General features: G+C 49.9%; 1 protein-coding gene across 4 annotated transcripts in view; it reads left to right on the top strand.

Moving 5' to 3' along the window:
• Per2 (period circadian regulator 2) overlaps positions 1-19,836 on the top strand; it is a 51,032-nt gene that overhangs the window by 15,095 nt on the left and 16,101 nt on the right. For 2 of the 4 annotated variants that reach the window (XM_085696442.2, XM_048441873.3), the window contains exons 2-14: positions 151-392; positions 1,136-1,198; positions 2,082-2,236; positions 5,876-5,997; positions 6,760-6,961; positions 10,602-10,653; positions 11,476-11,618; positions 13,051-13,129; positions 16,685-16,791; positions 17,272-17,425; positions 17,689-17,797; positions 18,455-18,574; positions 19,106-19,190. In XM_085696442.2, the coding sequence (XP_085552568.2) occupies positions 151-392; positions 1,136-1,198; positions 2,082-2,236; positions 5,876-5,997; positions 6,760-6,961; positions 10,602-10,653; positions 11,476-11,618; positions 13,051-13,129; positions 16,685-16,791; positions 17,272-17,425; positions 17,689-17,797; positions 18,455-18,574; positions 19,106-19,190 (1,633 nt within the window). Of the gene's footprint in view, positions 1-150; positions 393-1,135; positions 1,199-2,081; positions 2,237-5,875; positions 5,998-6,759; positions 6,962-10,601; positions 10,654-11,475; positions 11,619-13,050; positions 13,130-16,684; positions 16,792-17,271; positions 17,426-17,688; positions 17,798-18,454; positions 18,575-19,105; positions 19,191-19,836 lie in introns of those variants that run through there. The other 2 variants (XM_085696446.2, XM_085696450.2) reach the window with 2 other exon arrangements.

Raw genomic sequence — 19,836 nt, 5'->3', positions numbered from 1 at the left:
CCACAAGTAAATGCCAGTTGTGCCATTGACACTGGAAATCAAACCCGGGGCCCCCGCACGTACTAGATGAATGCTTTATACTATTGAGTTTCATTCCCTGCCTCACTGGTGCCTTTTAATGTTTGACGACAATATTCTCTCCTTCACCAGCTCCATCCTGACATGAACGGATACGTGAACTTTTCCCCTGGTCCCACCAGCCCCACCAAGGAACCAGGGGAGCCTCAGCCCAGCCAGGTTGCGCTCCAGGAAGATGTGGACATGAGCAGTGGCTCTAGCGGAAATGAAGCCAATGAAAACTGCTCCACGGGGCGTGACTCTCAGGGCAGTGACTGTGATGACAATGGAAAGGAGCTGCGGATGCTGATGGAACCTTCCAGCACTCACCCGAGGTAGGTTCAGCCTCAGGCCGGACCCTCATACACAGAACACCTGTGGCTTCCTCCATATTTTCTGTTGCCCATCTTCAAGCAGCAAGTACCAGTACTGACTGGCAGGATTGCTGCACGGCTTAATTCTGTAGATGGTATTTACTGGGGTCTGTCCTTCTGAATAATCATACTGCAGTCATTGCATGTCTGTGTCTGATGCTACTTGACAGACAGTCCGGTGAGATCTTGGAGGTGACTGCTCTCACACTTACGAAGCAGCTCACAGAAAACGATTGCTCCTTTTGCATTTCCATCTCTCAATGCTCAATTCTCCTGAAAATCTGAAGATTTTCCCTTTTTCAAATTTTAATGTGTATGAGTGTTTTGTCTTTATATATGTCTGTGCATCACTGTGTGCTTAGTGACCACAGAGGACATAAGAGAGCATCATCAGACCCCCCGAAACTGGAGTTACACAAGGGTGTAAGCAGCCATGTGGGTGCTAGGAATCAAACCTGGGTCCTCCGGAAGTGCTCGTCACTGAGCTGATTCTCCCGCCCTGATTTTCGTTTTGTGGGAAGCCATGGAGACCATGCATCAGGCGTCAGGCATGCCAGGCAGGTTCTTTATTCCAAAGCCATCACCCTGTGCACCTGCTATTCTCTTAAAAGTCTCTGGTGTGATGTTCCTAGTCTGTTGTCATTGGATGCGGGGAGAGGCATATAGCGGTCTGACCATGGGACTGTCATTGTCTGTTCTTGCAGCCCCGATGCCTTCAGACTGATGATGACAGAGCCGGAACACAACCCCTCCACAAGTGGCTGCAGGTGAGACCCACCATACCTCCCACCTCATGCTCTTTCAACAAGTTGCAGGACTTTTTCTCAGGCCAGGTTTGAAAGTAATGTGACTCTTTTAAACTTGGATAAATCTGTTGATTTGACCGGCCAGTCAGTGTGCCTTTCATACATCTGCTGGCCTAGTCCCTCCCTGAGCCAGTTGTTCTTGAACACCTTGTTTCTCCCCACCTCTATTCTAGGCAGCCTTGCCTCAGTCCTGTATCTTCAACAGGAACTTCCTCACTCTTTTGCAACAGAGTATCTGTGTGTTCACAGACACATTCTTACCATCTTTGGGGCTGAGACCTCTCTCCTAAGGCCTGTGGGCCCTTGGCTATTGAAGACCCATCAATCTTTGAATACCTTCTCCTCTGCATAAACCAGCAGCAGTTCCTTGCCATCGCTCCTGTCTTCCTCTGCTCTCTCTCTTCTCCCTGGAATCCCCTTCTTAAAGGTCCCCTTTCCTCTCTTCTGTTCTCATGGTCCATGCTCATGTCTCCAGGAGCACCTTTGTTGTCCTTCATACTGTCCTTGTCCCTCTGCATGGGGTAGGGAAGGAGACAGCCCAGTGGTAAAGCCTATACCACTATACCAAGAGTTGACTAACATCCCTCCTAAATGAAGTCCAGCCTGACACCAGGGGAAGGATCTTGGAAGGACTTCTCTCTGGGTGAGAACAGGGATTCTTATCAGTCTGTGGTCTCCTGGAAGGAGGGCATTTAGTCATGTCTGTAGACTTCATTGGTGACCACAACTGAGGTGGTGTTGCTGGCCTATGGTGAGGGAGGTCAGGGATGAATATGGCTCTCTCTGTCCCCAAATACTGTCTTCACAAGGCTCACATTTCTTGCCTTTTTCTTGGATTCCTCAGTAGCGAGCAGTCTGCCAAAGCTGACGCACACAAAGAGCTGATAAGAACACTGAGGGAGCTGAAGGTCCACCTCCCTGCAGACAAGAAGGCCAAGGGAAAGGCCAGCACGCTGGCGACCTTGAAGTATGCCCTGCGGAGCGTGAAGCAGGTGAAGGGTACGTGCACTTTGCACGTCTGCTCCAACCCACTGAAACAAGTGGGGTTTTGTTTGCCTGCTTATTCTTTGTGTGTATGTGTCTGTGTGTCTCTATGTGTGTTGCACATGCATGTGTAAGTCAGAAGACAATCTTATGGAGTGAGTTACTTTCTTCCATCTGTAGTTCCAGAGATTGGACTCAGGGTTCTAGGTTTGCACAGCAAGAGCCCTTACCCTCGGATCCATCTTTCCCAGCCCTGGAAACACATTTTTTTGTGTGTTTTTTCCCCTAAAAATTTATTTATTTATTATGTATACAATGTTCTGCCTGCATGTATGCTTACATACCAGGAGAAGACACCAGATTTTGTTACAGGTGGTTGTGAGCCACCATGTGGGTGCTGGGATTTGAACTCAGGACCTCTGGAAGAGCAGACAGTGCTCTTAACCGCTGAGCCACCTCTCCAGTCCCTGGAAACACGTATTAAATGTCCCAAACTATAGTATAAATAGTGTCAGCTTTCTAAGATCTGTCCCTGAAATGGCCGAAGGAAGCAATAAAAATACGATGAAGTTAATGTTGGTTGAGAACCATGGTTCATTGCTGTTTTCTATCAAACCAGATTTTTAGAGACAAAACCAAAAATAGGGAGAAACCATGGTGAGGGAGGCCAGGGATGAATAGGGCTCCCTCTGTCTCCAAACATTCTCTTCACAAGCAAATGTGAGCATTTGCTCGCCTTTTTCTTGAATTCCACAGAAGTGAGCAGTCTGCCAAAGCTGACACATGGGTGGGAGAAGTCCATTTACCTCATAAGCTTCCCATGGTAAGGTCAGGTCATATGCAGAAGTCTTGCATAATCTAGACTCTAACATGTGTTTGGGACAATGACCATGAGTTCAGAATGTTGGTCACACACTCCCATGAGTACATTCCTGAGGTCTTATCCACCTTTAACCTGTCACCTGAGAAAAGATACGGAGGGGGTTTCTAGCTCTTCACGCTGACTTTTTTGAAGGCAGGACCTCAGGTAGCCCACACTGACCACAACTCACTACGCTTGCAGTGTAACTGAGGATGATCTTGAAATTTTAGATCCTTTTGCCTCCACCTTCCAACTGCTAGGATTATAGATTGCAATACCATATCTGGTTGTATGTGATGTTGGGGTCTAACTTAAGGATTTATGTAGGCAGTCTGTCAACTGAGCTAAATTCCAGGCATAGCACTCTCTCTCTCTCTCTCTCTCTCTCTCTCTCTCTCTCTCTCTCTCTGTGTGTGTGTGTGTGTGTGGTGTGTACCTGAATATATGCACCAAGTGTGTGCAGTGCCAATTGAGGCCAGAAGATGGCATCAGATCCTCTGGAACTGGAGTTCCAAACAGTGTGAGTCACCCTGTGGGTGCTAGAATTTGAACCCTGGTCCTCTTAACCAGATGAGCCATATCTCCAGCCTCTTCCTCCAAGGTACTTTTTAATTCGAGAACTCAACTCAGATGACTCATTTCCTGTTTATCTAAAAATGTTTACCTATGAAACCTTTTCTGCCCTGGTGATTATTTCAACAGGACGCAACAGCACCACCCATCTCTGGGTTCTGTCACAGGACAGGCCTCACCATCATGCATGCAAGGTCAGGGGCAGCTCACTTAGCCATCGTAGTCTTGGGCCTTTAAAATGCAGAACCTGTTGCTATTTGTGTGTTTGCACTTTGAGAAGACAGAATATGGCAGAACATTTTAACTGGTCCTGAAGTCGAAGACTGAGGCTTCTAAATAAGAACATGGAAAAGAGCTGAGGTAATTCCCTGTTTGGAGAGCCACTGGGTCCCTAGCACCCCAGCAGACTCAGCCCTCCTTCAGGTTGCTCCTGCCCAGCACCTGCATGGGTCAGCTTCCCCGTCTCCTGTTTCTCAGGCCATTGCAGTTGCCAGACACCTGGGCACATTGCCCAGGTGGAAAGCAGGCAGCCCATCCTGAGGCTGAGCCCTCAGTCCCCTGGATGGGTCATTCCAGGAAGGCTTAGCTGTAGGCATTGGAAGAAAGGCTCAGAAGCCTTCAGTCAGTTGCTAGACACAGGGATGAGAGCTTTGTGGGCACTCCACTGTGGAGAAAATATCTTCCTACAGCCCTGGTTCAGAGTGCTGAGTGCTTAGACCCTTTTCTTAGTCCCTTTTCTTTCCAGCCAATGATGGTGGGGGCTGTCGCTGGCTAGGTGATCCTTTACGATGAACAGGTAGAGGCTAACATCCCATGGGGGCAGGGAAGGCAGGTGCCATGGACAGGTGATGCGAAAATCAAGTCCCCACCACCACTTCACCCATGTGTGCTACCTAAGCGAACACCACCCCACTGTGCCATTGGCCACAGTCACACACATGTGCTGAAGGCTGAGTACTACATGTTACAAGCATACTTCAAAATAGACAAAGCCGGAAGGCTAAGATCTAGGCAGTGTGGCCTTTGCAGTTAGTATTACTGGCTTGTCTTGAAACCATCAAGCACCTAGGCCAGATGTGTGTCCAGCAGTCTAGGTATGAACTTGTACTTCAGACAGTCTTCTGTTTCAAAGTCTCTGGACAGCTTTTTTTCAGTAGCAGGCAGGTTGCTGGTATTGATCTGGGTCCTTGAAGCCAGCTGTAGAGACATTATTCTGCTGTGTGCTGGCCTCTGTGCACGTTTGAGTGCTCTCCTCAAACCTCTGTGTACCCCTCCCTAAGCTACTGTCCCTGGTGCTCTAAGGCCAGACCCCACAGTAGAGACCCTGGCCTCTGCCTAAGGAAGACCCTGCTCTCTAGAAAGAGCAGCTCCATAAGTCAGTCTGACTTGGAGGCAGCTCGCTCTCCGGGGACTGTTGGTTTCCATGCTTCATGCTTGGCCTCCGCAGTAACTTCAGAACTTGGGAGCTCTGCCAAATCAAGAACTTTCCTAAGCCTTCCAGCAGAGAGCACGCTCAGAAACCTACTAGGCTGTGAAGGTCGAGTAATCAACATCAGATAACACCCAGCCACCAGTCCAAAGACCTCACCACCACGCTGCAGGGAACACTGGCTTGGCTGGATCCCAGGGTCAAACTCCATCCAGGAAACAGCCACCATGGGCTCCATCTAGAGGGCACGTGGAGCTGTGGAGGCAGGAGTGGACTGTTTGCTGCCATGATCAGTGAGAGCTGCTGTGGCTTGGCTCCCCAGGATCCCACCAGATAGTAACTCACGTCAGTGGCCACATTTGCAGGCGCTACTCAGAGCACTTCCTTTCCAGTTTGGCTTCTGATAGCTGTTCCTCTTTCAAGTAGTGGATTTCACCTACATGGAAGTCCCTAAAAGGGCCACTGAGGCTCAGTCAGGTACAGGCGCTGCTGCTGTGGTCCTAAGTAAGATCATTGTGGTCGCATCACACTTCAGAGCCATATGGACCCTGAGGACTTAAAGTAATGTATTTGTCAGTTTTTAAATTCGTAAAAAGGTCTGACGTGTCAGAGAACATCTCCGGTCTGCTCTTGAGTGCTGGTCACTCATGTCTACAGTCTCTGCATCCAAAATATTCTATCTCATCCCATTTGTTTATTTGAGAAAAATGGACCCCACCTGCAGGGGCCAGTGAGCGTGTGCTGTCACGTTGCTTTCAGCTGCTGAACATGGGTGTCATTTCTCCTACAGCTAACGAGGAGTACTACCAGCTGCTGATGTCCAGTGAGAGCCAGCCCTGCAGTGTGAATGTGCCCTCCTACACCATGGAGCAGGTTGAGGGCATTACCTCGGAGTACATTGTGAAGAACGCTGTGAGTGTTTTGACAGGGCGTGAGTTCTCCCTTGGGTAAGCCAGCTGGTCCGCTGTCAGGAAGCGAGCCTGTTCCTCCCAATAAAATAAAATCACGACGCTGGTGATTCTGGGGTGAAGTCATGTTCTAGACTTCTGCTCTTTCCTGGGAGATTGTCTTCGTCTCTGGCTGACTCTGACTCATAGCTCCCAGTCTTAGAGAAGCCCAGCCATGGTGAAGCTTGAGACTCCAGCTTTTTGTGGCTTCAGGATGAAGAGGCAGACTCGGTGACCATCTGTTTGTCCAGGCTTAGTGGTAATAAGGTCTGGATCCAAAGCCCGCATTTCTGATGTGTAAAGGCCTGGGGGAGGAGAGACCATGCTCCTGGATTCTCAGTGAGAACAGACAGTAATACTGGGAAGAATAGTGGTGATGCTTGCCTTACCCTAGCTCCTCAAACCTGCCAGCCAGATCCCTCCAAGGGGGCTGGCCTATGACCAGAGGGGCAGGCAGCTCTGCAGGCCACCCGCATTACCTGAAAGAGACCAGCTGTCAAAGGTCACTGCCATGCCAGGGGAGCACAGGAGCTGGGCCAGACTGGCCTGATGTGCTGTTCCTGATGGTGTTATGTTGGATGTCAGCATTGGAACAGGAAAGTCAGCTTGGCCAGGCTTGAGGAGGCCCAGACACACCCTGGTCCTCACGTCAGGGTGTTCCCACTAGCCTTATGTAACCGATCAGTTCCTACTGCCTATAACCACTGCTCATGTTCTCCGTTTCCAGGATATGTTTGCTGCAGTGGTGTCCCTGGTTTCTGGGAAGATCCTGTACATCTCTAACCAAGTTGCCTCCATTTTTCACTGTAAGAAGGATGCCTTCAGTGACGCCAAGTTTGTGGAGTTCCTGGCTCCTCATGATGTCAGTGTGTTCCACAGCTACACCACCCCTTACAAGCTGCCACCCTGGAGTGTGTGCAGCGGATTAGGTGAGATCCTGGCTGCAGTGCCTCGTTCCCTCTAAGGAGGAGTGTGGAGAGGGCTGCCCCCCATCTCAGTTATGTCAGAATGCCCCATGGAGCCCTCCAGAGGGGCTAGCGTGCACTGATCTGTCCAGGGTAAGAGGCAAACAGTTGTTTGTCCCTAGAATATATAGCCCGGGAAAACTTCAAAATTAGGCATTTTAAAAATGAAGTTATGCTGAGTAGGAATCCTGGCATAACTGCAGTGTGGGGGGACGGGGCGCATCCTGCATGGCAGAGGAATGCTAAGTGGAATGGCAGCTTCCTGCAGGCAGTCAATCCCCCCCGTGACCTCAGCTGCCATAATGAACAGGTGTGACATTCGTCGGGGTGACTTCCCGGGGATCTTCACCTGGACTGGAGTAAGGTTCATAAGTATAGGTAATGAAGCTCTGAGCTTACGCGGCACTTTCCTTACTCGTTAACAACAAGTATGTGTGCCTACTGTGGGATCCACCCGTGTCCAAGCCCTTGCCCTTGCCCAGCCCCTCTCTTCTGGCATCCACTCTGTGCCTTCTCCCCCTGGAGCCAGTTTTGGCATCTCCTTGTGCTCTTCCAGCTCCACCCCAAGCCCCATCAGTCAGCTCTAGTTTATGATTTGTCCCCTCTAAAACTTGTGCTGGGATTTGCTGATGTCCCAGTACTCAGGTGGGACCTCGAGGTGTTGAGCTCATGAAGAGGGACCAATGCCTTTCTCCTGGGTCAGACTCAACTAGCCCCGCGGGGATGGGTCGCTAAAGCAAGGCTGCCCCTTCTGCGTGTGCCCTCTCCCCTGTTTCCTACTATGGTTTGAAGCAGCATATGGCCCTCCCCAGCAGCTCTTTGGATCCTTGTAGTGTTCTGTTGGACTTTGCAGCCGTTAGAACCATGAGCTATCTCCTAAGTCATCTTGACACATTGTCATAGCAACAGAAACAGACTGAAACAGCGCTGGTGCCAAGAACTGGGTGCTGCTGCAGTGGAGCTCGGGAGTGGGGAGCAGCTGAACCGTTTCAAACTGAAAACCAGAGAAGACCTGAGTGTTGAGGGCAGTTCTGGTGTGGGAGCAAGGGAAGACAGGAGGACTGGGGAAAGCTCTGATTTGCATACGTGGCTGTGACCAGCATGCTGATGGTCGTGTTAGGAATGGCTATTCGGGACAGTAATCACAGTCTGGCCACATGCAGAGTAGAAAGGAATGCAGGGGTGCAGTCGGGCAGATTGCTAAAGGATTCCACGGGTGGAAGTTGAACAGCAGTGGAGACCTCCTCACCACAGGGAAAGCCCCAAAGGAACATCAGAGATCTTTAAGGATGCCTCTGATCCCTGCATCCACACATTGCTCTGGCTGTGGCCCCTGTGCTGTGGGTGCAGCCCTCACTCCTCCAGGGAGTGTAAGCCGTAAGCCTTGGCAGTGTCCTTGTGAGGCTGATTCTGCAGGCAGGAAGGCCCAGTCTCCTCGGCCACAGGGCAGAGCTGACACAGAGAATATCACCAAGACTGTGTTAGACAGTGCTGACAGGGGCTGCCTGCCACCCTGGGAAACCAGAGCAGCAGAGCCACCAAAGGCCAGCCACACGTCCCAGGAAAACCACAGGCAGCTCTGACAGCCAAAACTGGACTGAGCCCAGGAAGCCACAGGGCAGGGCTACATGGTGCTTTGAGGGCCCAGTTTTACCTACCCATACCAGATGTGTAGGAGGTGGTCCCTGGGATAACATGATGATCCTACAGCTTTAGGACAAGGTCTGTGGGCCCTGGTTTCAGACTTGCCAGAGGTCTATCGCTCTTCCTTCTGGCCAGCCTTCCTCTGGACAGTGTGCCTATCCCACACCCTCTCACTGTAGAGCAGACGATTGGTTTGAGCTCACACCTGGCCTTTGGACTTTCGGGTTTGGACATCCCAGAGATTATGGGATGGAATTGATTATAGTTTGCAATAGTTTGGGAGAAGAGCATGAGCTTTGGCAAGCCAGGTGGACCACCTGTGGTCTAGATATGGGCTACTCTTTTTAAACTCATACTGAACATTAGGGTCACTTGTAGAATGCCAAATGACTTCTTTAAGGGGTATCGGAGTCACTCGGAGGGATTGGCAGGTGTGCTTTTGTTCTCTTGGGACTGGATTACTGTGACCATTAGGTACCACTGCACTGGCAGCCCCTCTCTCCTACCCTTCTGGCTATAGGCCTCTTGTGGTTGAACTTTGCAAGTCTGTGTTCTGTTTTGCAAACTTATTGTAAAGACTCTGACCCTGGGAGAAAAGGGGCTGCAGAGCTTCCAGGTCACAGCACTGCCACAGATGGAGGGTTGAGGGTGAGCTAACCTCCACCATCCTCGACAAGGCTAGACAGCAAAAGAGTTCCTTGGTGTCTGTCTACACATGCCTGCTGATCACAGCCTTATGGGCTTTAATGCCCAGAGCTGAAGCTGTACTAAAGGCTGTAGCTTCCGAGGAGCCAGAGGAACAAGGACAGCACTCCGATTGCTCTGGCCTTGTCGCTGGGAGCTGTCTGCTGGCAAGTCATTGATCTCTGCATACACAGTGGCTTCTCAACCCTTGTCATCACCACCTGGAATCTGTGGCCAGCTTGAGGGCCTCTCCCGTCATCAGTTGCTCTCCTCCCCATTCCTGTTCTGTCGGCATGAGAGGTGGACACTGCCACTATGCCCTTCACCAGCATGACAAACATACCCCTTCAGTAGGCAGCCCGGGGTTGATGCATCTTTTGTTTGAGGGTTTCCTCTGAAGGAGGTTGTCTACTTTCTTCCTAAACCCAGAGACTTGGCAGACCGTTAAACATTTGCCGTGTGAGTTATGGGGGCCTGGTCAGTATTGTGGAGAGGAAGTGGCTTGGCAGGTGGAAGGACAGCTCAGCAGTCTGGGTGCCTCTCCAGAAAGAGATGAGCAGAGTATGGCTAACTAGGAAAGAGGGCCTTTCCTGGGGGCCTTTGCCGGCTGGTGATTCCATATCACTTTCTGTAACCAGTCATTTCCTGTGTTTCTTCAGTTCTTTTGAATGAAAGAAATACTGTGTGTAAGCTAAAGTCTAAGGCCTTTTTAACCTTCAAACTATTATAGAGACACCTACTTCCCCTTCCCTGACATGAGGTCCAGTGAGCTCACATTTCCCAAGACACTGTAAATGTTAAAGTGAAGTTGATATTTTCAGATGCCTTGAGTCAGTTGTATCAGAAGCAAGCATTTCAGAAACGGTGGTGTAAACACTCAGGGATTTATCTCTGGGTGCACACACTAGTGTGTCTTCTGGGGCTGAACTGCCAATGTGTCAGTAGCACCACTGTGCACCATTCAGGAGTTTTAAACACATTTGGTAGCTCTTGCCAGAAATCCTAGCACTAGAGAGGCAGAGGGTGAAGGATTGCCTCAAGTTCCAGGCCCCCTGGGGCTTTATAAAACCCTGTCTCCCAAAGGAAAAACGAAACTCTTCTAAAGCCCTGGCTGTAACTTGTAGGACAGTCTGATTTGGTGCCCAGCACACTTGGGAACTGTATCGACTAGAAAAACACTCTGAAGGACTCACTTATACTAGGGCCCACCACGGTTACGTCTCAGTCTGAGCCTGTTTGTTGGCTTGGGTAAGTGACTTTTTTTTTTCCCTTGCAGATTCTTTCACTCAAGAGTGCATGGAGGAAAAATCCTTTTTCTGCCGTGTCAGGTAAGTCTAGTGTCCAGTCTTCCTGACTCAGGAAACAATACAGACAGTCCCCTACCAGTACTTGTGGGAGAATTGGAGGTGTATGTGTTGCCTGCCCCCCAGATCTGAGAGTGAGATCTGACACAGCTTCTACAGAGCCTGTGTGGAATTTCACTTGAATGAGTTACATAATATCTGTGCAGAGGGAGTGGGTAAGTCAACCTGCTCCCCCCCCACACACACACACAAAAGAGTCTCTATACTGGCCCTCTGTTGCTGAGGAAGACATTCCGTAGGACCATGGGCCAGGCAGTGTGTGTAGCCCTAAATATGCACTTGCATTTTTTGGGGGTTAGAATCACAGTGTTCTTTGCAGGCTCTTTGTAACCACCTACTCAGGACAATGTCAACCGTGACCCCGAGGAGAGTGGGGTCCAGAATTCCTCTAAGGAAGCAACTTCCTTTTTCCAGTTGCTTTGCCCTAATCTAGCTGCAAAGTGCTCAAGAGAAAGGCTGGAAGACCTCCTGCTGCCCATTGTGTGACCATTGACACTGCAGTGTGGGTCTAATGGAGCAGGCTTAAGGGTGGGCACTGGCCAGCTTCTCCAGTGGGTACAGATATGTTCTGCCTCTGGTATGGCTACAGATATGTTCTGCCTCTGGTATGGCCTAGGTTCCCACCATAGGCTTTGCTGTGGTGGCCTGGTTCAGCATCCTTGGCATCTGGTTCAACAAATGGATGAATTGCTTGGCCCTAACTACCAGCTAGGGGTGGAGCTAGCTAGAATTTGTCATGATTCAGAACCTTGACCCTCACTCCTCTCCACACTCCTCTCTCTACAGTGTTGGGAAACACCACGAGAATGAGATTCGCTACCAGCCCTTCCGCATGACACCCTACCTGGTCAAGGTGCAAGAGCAGCAGGGTACCGAGAGCCAACTCTGCTGCCTGCTACTGGCAGAGAGGGTACACTCGGGCTATGAAGGTACAGCCATGCCTGACCAGGGAGCACCCATGTTAGCCCATCCTTCTTGCCTGTAGTTCATACATGATGTCTAAAAAGTACCTAGCTGCTCATCCGCCTTGGCCTTTCCCTAACCTTCTCAGCCCCCATCTTCCCTAACTTCCTCTTTTTACTATCTGGCTTTCCCCACAGCCACCGAAGGTAGCTGTATCCATTTCCATGTCCCCTCTCCCGTCCCCTGGCTATGCTGCCTTTGATCTACAAAGTGGTACCAGCTCTGACAGGTCTGAGGCCCCACATCCCTCATCTTTGTCCCTCAATCTTGCCTCTGCTTCATGACATCTCAGTACCCCCAGAACCACACTTAACTCCCTCAGCCTCCAGTGCTGGGCCATCTTTGTTCCTGCCTTGGCCCATCCTGACTTCCATCTGGACTGCCTCCCTCCCAGCTGTGGTTTCTGTTGACCCATGAGTCTTCACTCTCTACTTCCCTCTGCCTGACTTTCCCTGCAGCTCAGCCTATGACCTTCCAGCCTTTCTAATGCTGTCCTACCATTAATGGCTCCTTAGACTACCCAGCCTCCTGACAATCGGGCTTCTCCCATGGAGCCCAAGGGAAGCTGTGCCATCCTGGTGATCGCCTTCTTAGCAACTCTTAAGCAACTGTTTTCTGATACCAGGGGTCCTTGCGAGTAATCCAAGGCCTAGCCAGAAGTTATTTATTTTCTGTGAGTCAACTCAGGAGTCCCAGGACTTCAGATCCCCTGAGAGGTAGCCCCACCCGACCCCAGGAGCATTTAGACTATTTTCCCTGGAATTGTAATCTTTTGATGAGCTGCAGGTTTTTGTTTTGTTTACAAAACTTTTCCGAAAAGTGATAGCTAACACTTTTCTCTAACACAGTGATGTATATCTACATCCAGAACTTGCTCTTCCAAATATTCATTCAGAATGTAGAGAGGAGGAACAACTTTGTCACCTCAAATTATAAGGGTCTTTCAAGAACCAAGGATTTTAAAATTTGATGGTGAGGAGCACACTGGATATGACTATCTGTGTGGAAGGTATTGTCTTTGGCCTCCCTGGGAACTGTCAAGTTTTCCAGGGCAAGGGCATTGGCAAACTCTAAGTCCAGACTTAGCACTTGTAACTCATTTTCTAAAGGCCGTTAGTTCAGGTCATTGTAGTTTCAGCTTACAAACCATGATGGCAGCCTTCTGTCCTGGGTCCACGTGTCTCAGGTAGCATGGCAGCTCCCATTGGCCACCCCAGAGAAGCTGAGGAGGCTGCGAGCAGCCAGCTGGTTGGGGTTCGCCTTGATTTCACCATGGTGGCTCTGTTGTTCAGTCTGCCTTCTCATTTTCTCAGTGACTGCACATTGCTCTCGGCCCTTGTGGTTTCCCTAGTCAAAACACAACTGTGTTTCTTAGAAGTGGAAATTCTGTTCTTGCAGCCCCGAGGATTCCTCCTGAGAAGAGAATTTTTACAACAACCCATACACCAAACTGCTTGTTCCAGGATGTGGATGAAAGGTGAGTCATGTTCCACTGTCCACACACACCTCCTCTTGTGCAGAGTTTTCTTCTGTGGCTTTCTGGGGGGGCCTACTACGCAGCTCCCAAATAAATCCACACAGAGGCTTATTGTGTATGTTACACATTCATACTTACACACATACATACACACACACACATAATATATTTCATGTGCATTGGTGTTTTGTCTGCATATATGTCTGTTTGAGGGTGTCAGGTCTCCTGGAACTGCAGTTACAGACTCTTGTGAGCTGCCATGTTGGTGCTGGGAATTGAACCTGGGTCCTCTGGAAGAGCAGTCAGTGCTCTTAATTGCTGAACCATCTCTCCATCCAGCCCCTGCTTATTCTTACTTATTAATGCCCTGGCCTTAGCTTGGCTTGTTTCTTTCCAGATTTTCTAACTTAAATTATTATTATTATTATTATTATTATTATTATTATTATTATTATTTTCCTGAGACAGGGTTTCTCTGTAGCTTTGGAGCCTGTCCTGGAACTAGCTCTTGTAGACCAGGCTGGCCTCAAACTCACAGAGATCCACCTGCCTCCTGCACCACTACTTTTTGCCTCTGGGCTTTTTCCTTTTCTCTCTTCTGTTTGACTTACTCTTACTCTGTGACTGGCCCCTGATGGCCTCCTCCCTCGATTCTCCTTCTATGTATTCTCTCTGCCTGCCGGCCCTGCCTCTCCTTTCTCCTGCCTCGCTGTTGGCTGTTGTTCCTTCAGCGCTCTATTAGACCATCAGGTGTTTTAGAAAGGCATCTGATCCCAGCTTCACGGAGTTAAACAATCGCAACATAAACAAAAGCAACACCCCTTAAAATAATATTCCCCAACACCTCCCACTGTCATTTGTCTGGGAATCAGTACTGTGATCTTCAGGTCATCAAATCCTGGGACAGATGTCTTGGTTGTAACCAGAGAGATAAAAATGAACTCTTTTGCTTTTTGTTTGTGTTTGTTTTTCAAGGCAGGTTTTCTCTGTGTAACCACCCTGGCTGTCCTGGAGCTTGATCTGTAGACTAGGCTGGCCTCAAACTCAGAGATTCACTTGCCTCTACCCCCCAAGTTTTGGGACTAAAGCCGTGCGGCTGAACTTTCTTGCTTTTGACATCACTGCTAAAGACAAGATTGTATGTCATTTTTACTCACATGGCAACCAGCTAAAATATGTGACGGTACTGTCCTGCGACAGTGATGTTTCAGCGAGACCACAGACACTGTTCTAGTGACAAGGCTATCATGATGTCATCCTGTAGTAGTATAGTAGCCACCGCTGTGCACAGCAGCACCGTGCTTCTGGCTTATGTATTTATAACTTGTCACATTAGCAAGTCTTCCCCCTTGGTGCCCCGCAGCAGCCTACACTTCTGTGTGCCCTGTGTTTCTTGATTGCATCAGCAGTCACGCCTGGTGACCAACCTGTGCCGCGTGGGTTCGGCTTTGTTCGCCTGACCCTGCCGGTACAACAGAATTGCCTAATGATGCATTTTTCAGACTGTGTTCCTCTGATAAGGACACGTGATTTGAAATCACACTCAAAGTTTGTAGGATTCAGTTGTGGTAGGACACATTGATCTCAGCATTTAGGAGGCTGAGACAAGAACCATTGGGAGTTCAAGATCCTACGTGAAAAAAATGAAAGCAAGAAAGCAAACACCACAGCTTATAAGAAATGAATGCTAGAGACGGGGCTTTCTGCAGACCTGGATGTTATTTCAGTTGAACCTGCCGCTGTCCCCCTGTTTAAACTCTGTCTCGTAGGTGATGGTACCATCAGGGATGGAGGAGATGCCATTGGCAGGACCTCAGCAGGAGCCTGTCTTCCGGGCTGCCTCCACACCTTTCCTCAGAGCTGCTCAGGCTTGTCTCACTGAGTCTGCCGCGGAGGGTGCTCTAGCTGGTGTGGGCGGTCCTGGTGGACTCAGAAGTGCTTGGTTCTGAGCAGGTTGTCTTCCACTGTGAGCCTTTTCCCAGCTCTTTGACAGGCGCAGAGCTGTTGGGAGTGGTTTGGAGAAACGTGTCAAAAAAAAAAAAGCCTACAGGAAGTGGACAGAGAACCAGATCAAGTCACCCCCTAGATTCTGGAGGATTGGATCCTCCTCCTCTGTCCACCTGGCCAGGGACATGGGGTCCCGCTTCAGCAACCTGCTGCACTGCCTCCAGGAAGTGGGCAGCCAAAGACCTGCCACCCCTGGCCTAGGTTGCTGGGGTATGTCCTGCAGATCACCTGTGACCCAGGTACTCTGGGGACAGTATCAGATGCAGAACCTGGGGCTGAGTGTACAAAGCCATCTAAGAGGCTGCCATTACTGCATAGGTCTAAGGACCATGAAAACTGCCACGTTTTGCTCCCGTTGTGAGGCAGGTAGCAGGCCCGTACCTGTGGGGAGACCCTCTGCAGAGTTCTGCCTAGTGAGTGGAACCTACAGGCAGGCCCCTTCAATGGAACCTTGCGGTCAGGGTCAGGTATCGAGCCCTTCCTCATTAGCTTTTTTTCCTCCTTTCCTCTCCCTCTTTCTCCTCCCCAGCTCCTTGTCCTCTTCCTCTTTCCTCCTTCTTCCTCCCCTCCCTCAGTTGCTCCAGCCAGGCTTGTATTGGGAGGGCGCCAAGAACATTTTGTACTCTGTCTGAAAGGAAACAGGAGGCCTGAGAGTATGCCTCAGACACTGAGGATGCAGTCAGAGTCAATCCAGATCCCAAGGAAGTTCTAGCCTAAGGTTTCGTGCAGCAGGGCCTTCTGCTTGATCAGAGGGGAAACACCTGCAGGAATACCTAGGGGAAGATGAGGCTGCCAGCCGAGCTAGGTTCAGACAGAGCCTAGACTGCTGCTTTGGTTCCATTCCTACAGTGACCAAGGACCAGCCCAAAATGCCAAGGGGCCTCCCTCCACTTTATAGGAGCACAGACAGGCACTGAGCAAGGGTTCCAGCCAGTCATGGGGACTCCTAGGGGAGCCACAGGAAATCACCTGATCTAGAAGTCAAAGTGACAGAAAGACGACCTTCTGACTGAGAAAGGACAGCTTTCAGACAAAACCTGTTCAACGGAGACTCACATCAAACTGATCAACATTAAAAAGATATCAGAAAAAGAAACGTGGGCTAGAAAGATAACTCAGAGGGTAAGAGCACTGGCTGCTCTTCCAGAGGTCCTGAGTTCAGTTCCCAGCAACCACATGGTAGCTTACAACCACCTATGATGAGATCTGTTGCCTTCTTCTGGTGTTCAGGTGCAAATAGAACACTGTGTACATAATAAGTCTTTTTAAAAAGAAAAACATTAACATGCCATCGTGATGTATTCTGTTGGGAGGACAAACACCAGGCTGTAGTTGACGACAGCCTCCTTCGTCATACCCACAAGGACACTGGAGTCCTCACCTGCTGCGAAGCCGAAAGGCTCGCTGCCTCTGCTATGTTTCCATTTGGGGGAATTGGGAGCCATCTCTGTCGCTAAATGAGGAGGTTCCCTAAGATGCCCCCCCCCTCAGAGTCTGCCTGACATCTGTATTCCATACCCTGACTGCCTGCTGTCCCTCACCTTCCAGGGCAGTCCCCCTCCTGGGCTATCTACCTCAGGACCTGATCGAGACACCTGTGCTTGTGCAGCTCCACCCCAGCGACCGGCCCTTGATGCTCACCATCCACAAGAAGAGTAGGTCGTCTTCTTTAAGCCCTGAGACCTGTGTGCTCTGGCGTTGGAAGGGGTCAGACCCACTGGGGATGCTGAGCCCTAGCGGATGCCCTACTTCCTTGCTGAGACCTGGTGTCATCAGCCCTAGGAGGGCAAGGGAGAAGAATACTCATAAAGGGTCCTTGGCAACTCATTTATAGTATTGGTGTTCATGAATGTGAGGAGACCAGCTGAGCTGTGGGGAAGGAAAGTTCTGACCATCCCTGGGAGTAGACTGCACAGGGTCCCTCCAAGCTGATTGCTTGCACACGTGGGTAACGCTGAGAGAAGCGCCTCACGAAATAGGTGATGAAAATGCCTCTGCTGGAAACCACCCCAGGTGTGGTTTGCAGCAGACCTAGGAGCTGAAAGCAGTGACTTTGAGGAGGTGACCATGGCTAGCCTGTATGTGTCTGTTTTCTGCTCACACACCAGCCCTGAGGCCTGTTTCTTATCCCCTAGTCCTCCAGGCCGGCGGACAGCCTTTCGACTATTCCCCCATTCGATTCCGCACCCGCAACGGGGAGTACATCACGTTGGATACCAGCTGGTCCAGCTTCATCAACCCCTGGAGCAGGAAGATATCCTTCATCATTGGGAGGCACAAAGTCAGGGTGTGAGTGCTCCCAGGGTTCCACTCTGTGGGTTTTGGGGGATCCTGGCCTTCTCTCACTTCCCACCAGCAGGGGGGCAAAGATGGGGACATCTCCCTGTTGAGAGCCACTGGCCATGTGGGCAAGGGATGACCTGCCAGGTGGGAGGAACTCATCTAAGCAGAGCTGTGTGGTAGCTGGGGGTCTATGGGCCTGAGTAGGCAGTGTGGGTGCCACATTCAGGCTAAGACGGGCCCTTCTGATGAGACAAATTTAAATCATTCAGGGGCCCTTTGAATGAGGACGTGTTTGCAGCCTCCCCATGCTCCGAGGAGAAGACTCCGCACCCCAGCGTTCAGGAGCTAACAGAGCAAATCCACCGGCTGCTGATGCAGGTGAGTGCCACACTAGGAATGCTCGATTATGCCAGTCTCCGAGACCGCCCAGGTGGGCCAAGTGTGGACAGTGTGGTTGGCCTAAGAGCTACCAAGTGCCCCCAAGTTTCCCTAGCCTTAGAATCTTCTATGTATGAGCCATGACCTTGGATGAGCTGTTGAAGGCTGCCCATACCCCATGATTTCTACTGCAATTTCTACTGGCCTAAGGCTCGCTCTTCCCCTAAACACGTTCACCAGCACCAGGGACTCAGTGACATCACCCTCCAGCAAAATCAGTTTAACTGCAGTCAGTCCTACAGCTGAGGTGGTGTCCCCTTCTTGATTATGGGATACAAAGTATAACTGTAGGTGAATCAGTCCTGGAGCTAGCTCTTGTAGACTAGGCTGGCCTCAAACTCACAGAGATCAGCCTGCCTCTGCCTCCCGATTAAAGGCATGCACCACCACCGCCAGGCTACATTTCTTTTTAATGGGGTCTTCTTGGTGGCTGCATGCCTATAGATGAAGGCCAGACAACCCAGAATTTAAGCTCCCCTCCACCTATCTTCTCTCTGTGACCTTGGGCAAGCTAAGACCACTGTCTGAGCTTGGCTGTGGTGACCTCTTCTGTACCGTTCCACCATGTCTGCAGCGATGTGTATGTTCTTCCTGCAGCCTGTTCCCCATAGCGGCTCCAGTGGTTATGGGAGCCTGGGCAGTAACGGATCCCACGAACACCTTATGACATCATCCAGCGACAGCAATGGCCACGAGGAGTCTCACCGGAGGAGATCCGTACGTCCCTCTCTGTTCTTCCCCCGGGAATGCAAGCTCAGCAGTGTGTGTCCTAAGTTAGGAAGCATGATCGGAAAAAGCCAGGCAGTGTCTGAAGCCAGTGGCTCCGTCGCCTTCTCCCAGAGAAGGTTCTGTTCTCAGAGATTTATTTCATGTTTCACGTTGAGGCAGCTACCCTGTAGTTAAATACGTAAAGGAAATGACTTGTGGGCAGAGCCGGGAAAATGAGCTTAACTGGAGGGAGATGAAGCGTCAGCATCCCCTTGGCTCTGTGTTACCCTTGGGGATTGATCATGAAAGCTGTAGCCAGCTCCATCTGGCTCCTTCAGGATTTCCGAATCCGTGTTGGCATGTAGTAAGTACGCTCCATGATGAGCGCGTGTGCAGCGTGTGCAAGGCCCTGGGTTCCACTCCAGAAGAGTCATTCTCCGTGCTCCTCAACTGATGCCGACTGTTCTGTTCTCACTGTGGGGATGGAGAGAAGAAGGTCTCCTAGAATGAATAACGTGTTCGTTATTGTTTTTCTTCAAGGGAATTTTAAAAAATGGTGGCAAGATTCAAACCAAAAGTCATTTTTCTCATGGGTCTGCAGAACAAAAAGATACGTCTGTTGCAGGTAAAAAGATGTCCTCTGGCTCCTTCCTCACTCCCAGGAGCTTTTTCTCACTTTTCCTTAATAAATAAATACATTTATTCTTTTCAAGAAGAAAACAAAAAAAGCCACACATTCTTTTGCTTGTGTCTTAGGATGGCAGAGAGAAAGACATGGGATTCCTGGTTTATTGCTCTATTTGAGGACTGGGGAGGTCAGGTGTGCTTTACCCCACTGATATAGGGATGAGGAGATGATGTGGGATCCTTCTGTATATTTGTTGCTTTATTGGTTGATGAATAAAGCTGTTTTGGCCAATGACTTAGTAGAGTAAAGCCAAGGTGGGAAATCCAAACAGAGAGAGAGAGAGAGAGAGTAGGCGGAGTTAGAGAGATACCATATAGCTGCCAAAGGAGACAGATGCCAGAACCTTACCTGTAAGCTACAGCCTCATGGTAATGTATAGATGAATACAAATGGGTTAATTTTAGATGTAAGAGTTAATAAGAAGCCTGAGCTAATAGACCAAACAGTGTTGTAATTAATATAGTTTCTGTGTGATTATTCAAGTCAAAGCCGTCTCACTTACACCCCATCCTTGTTCAGCAAAGAAATAAGAGCTGCTCCACTGTGTATGACCAACAGGTTCAGATCCTACTGTTCAGAAAGC

This window comes from Myodes glareolus, chromosome 1, assembly GCF_982192425.1.
Source record: "Myodes glareolus chromosome 1, mMyoGla1.1, whole genome shotgun sequence".
In the NCBI taxonomy this organism is placed as follows: domain Eukaryota; kingdom Metazoa; phylum Chordata; class Mammalia; order Rodentia; family Cricetidae; genus Myodes; species Myodes glareolus.
The sequence above is the reverse complement of the archived record's forward strand: the minus strand, read 5'-3'. Positions and strand labels throughout refer to the sequence as shown.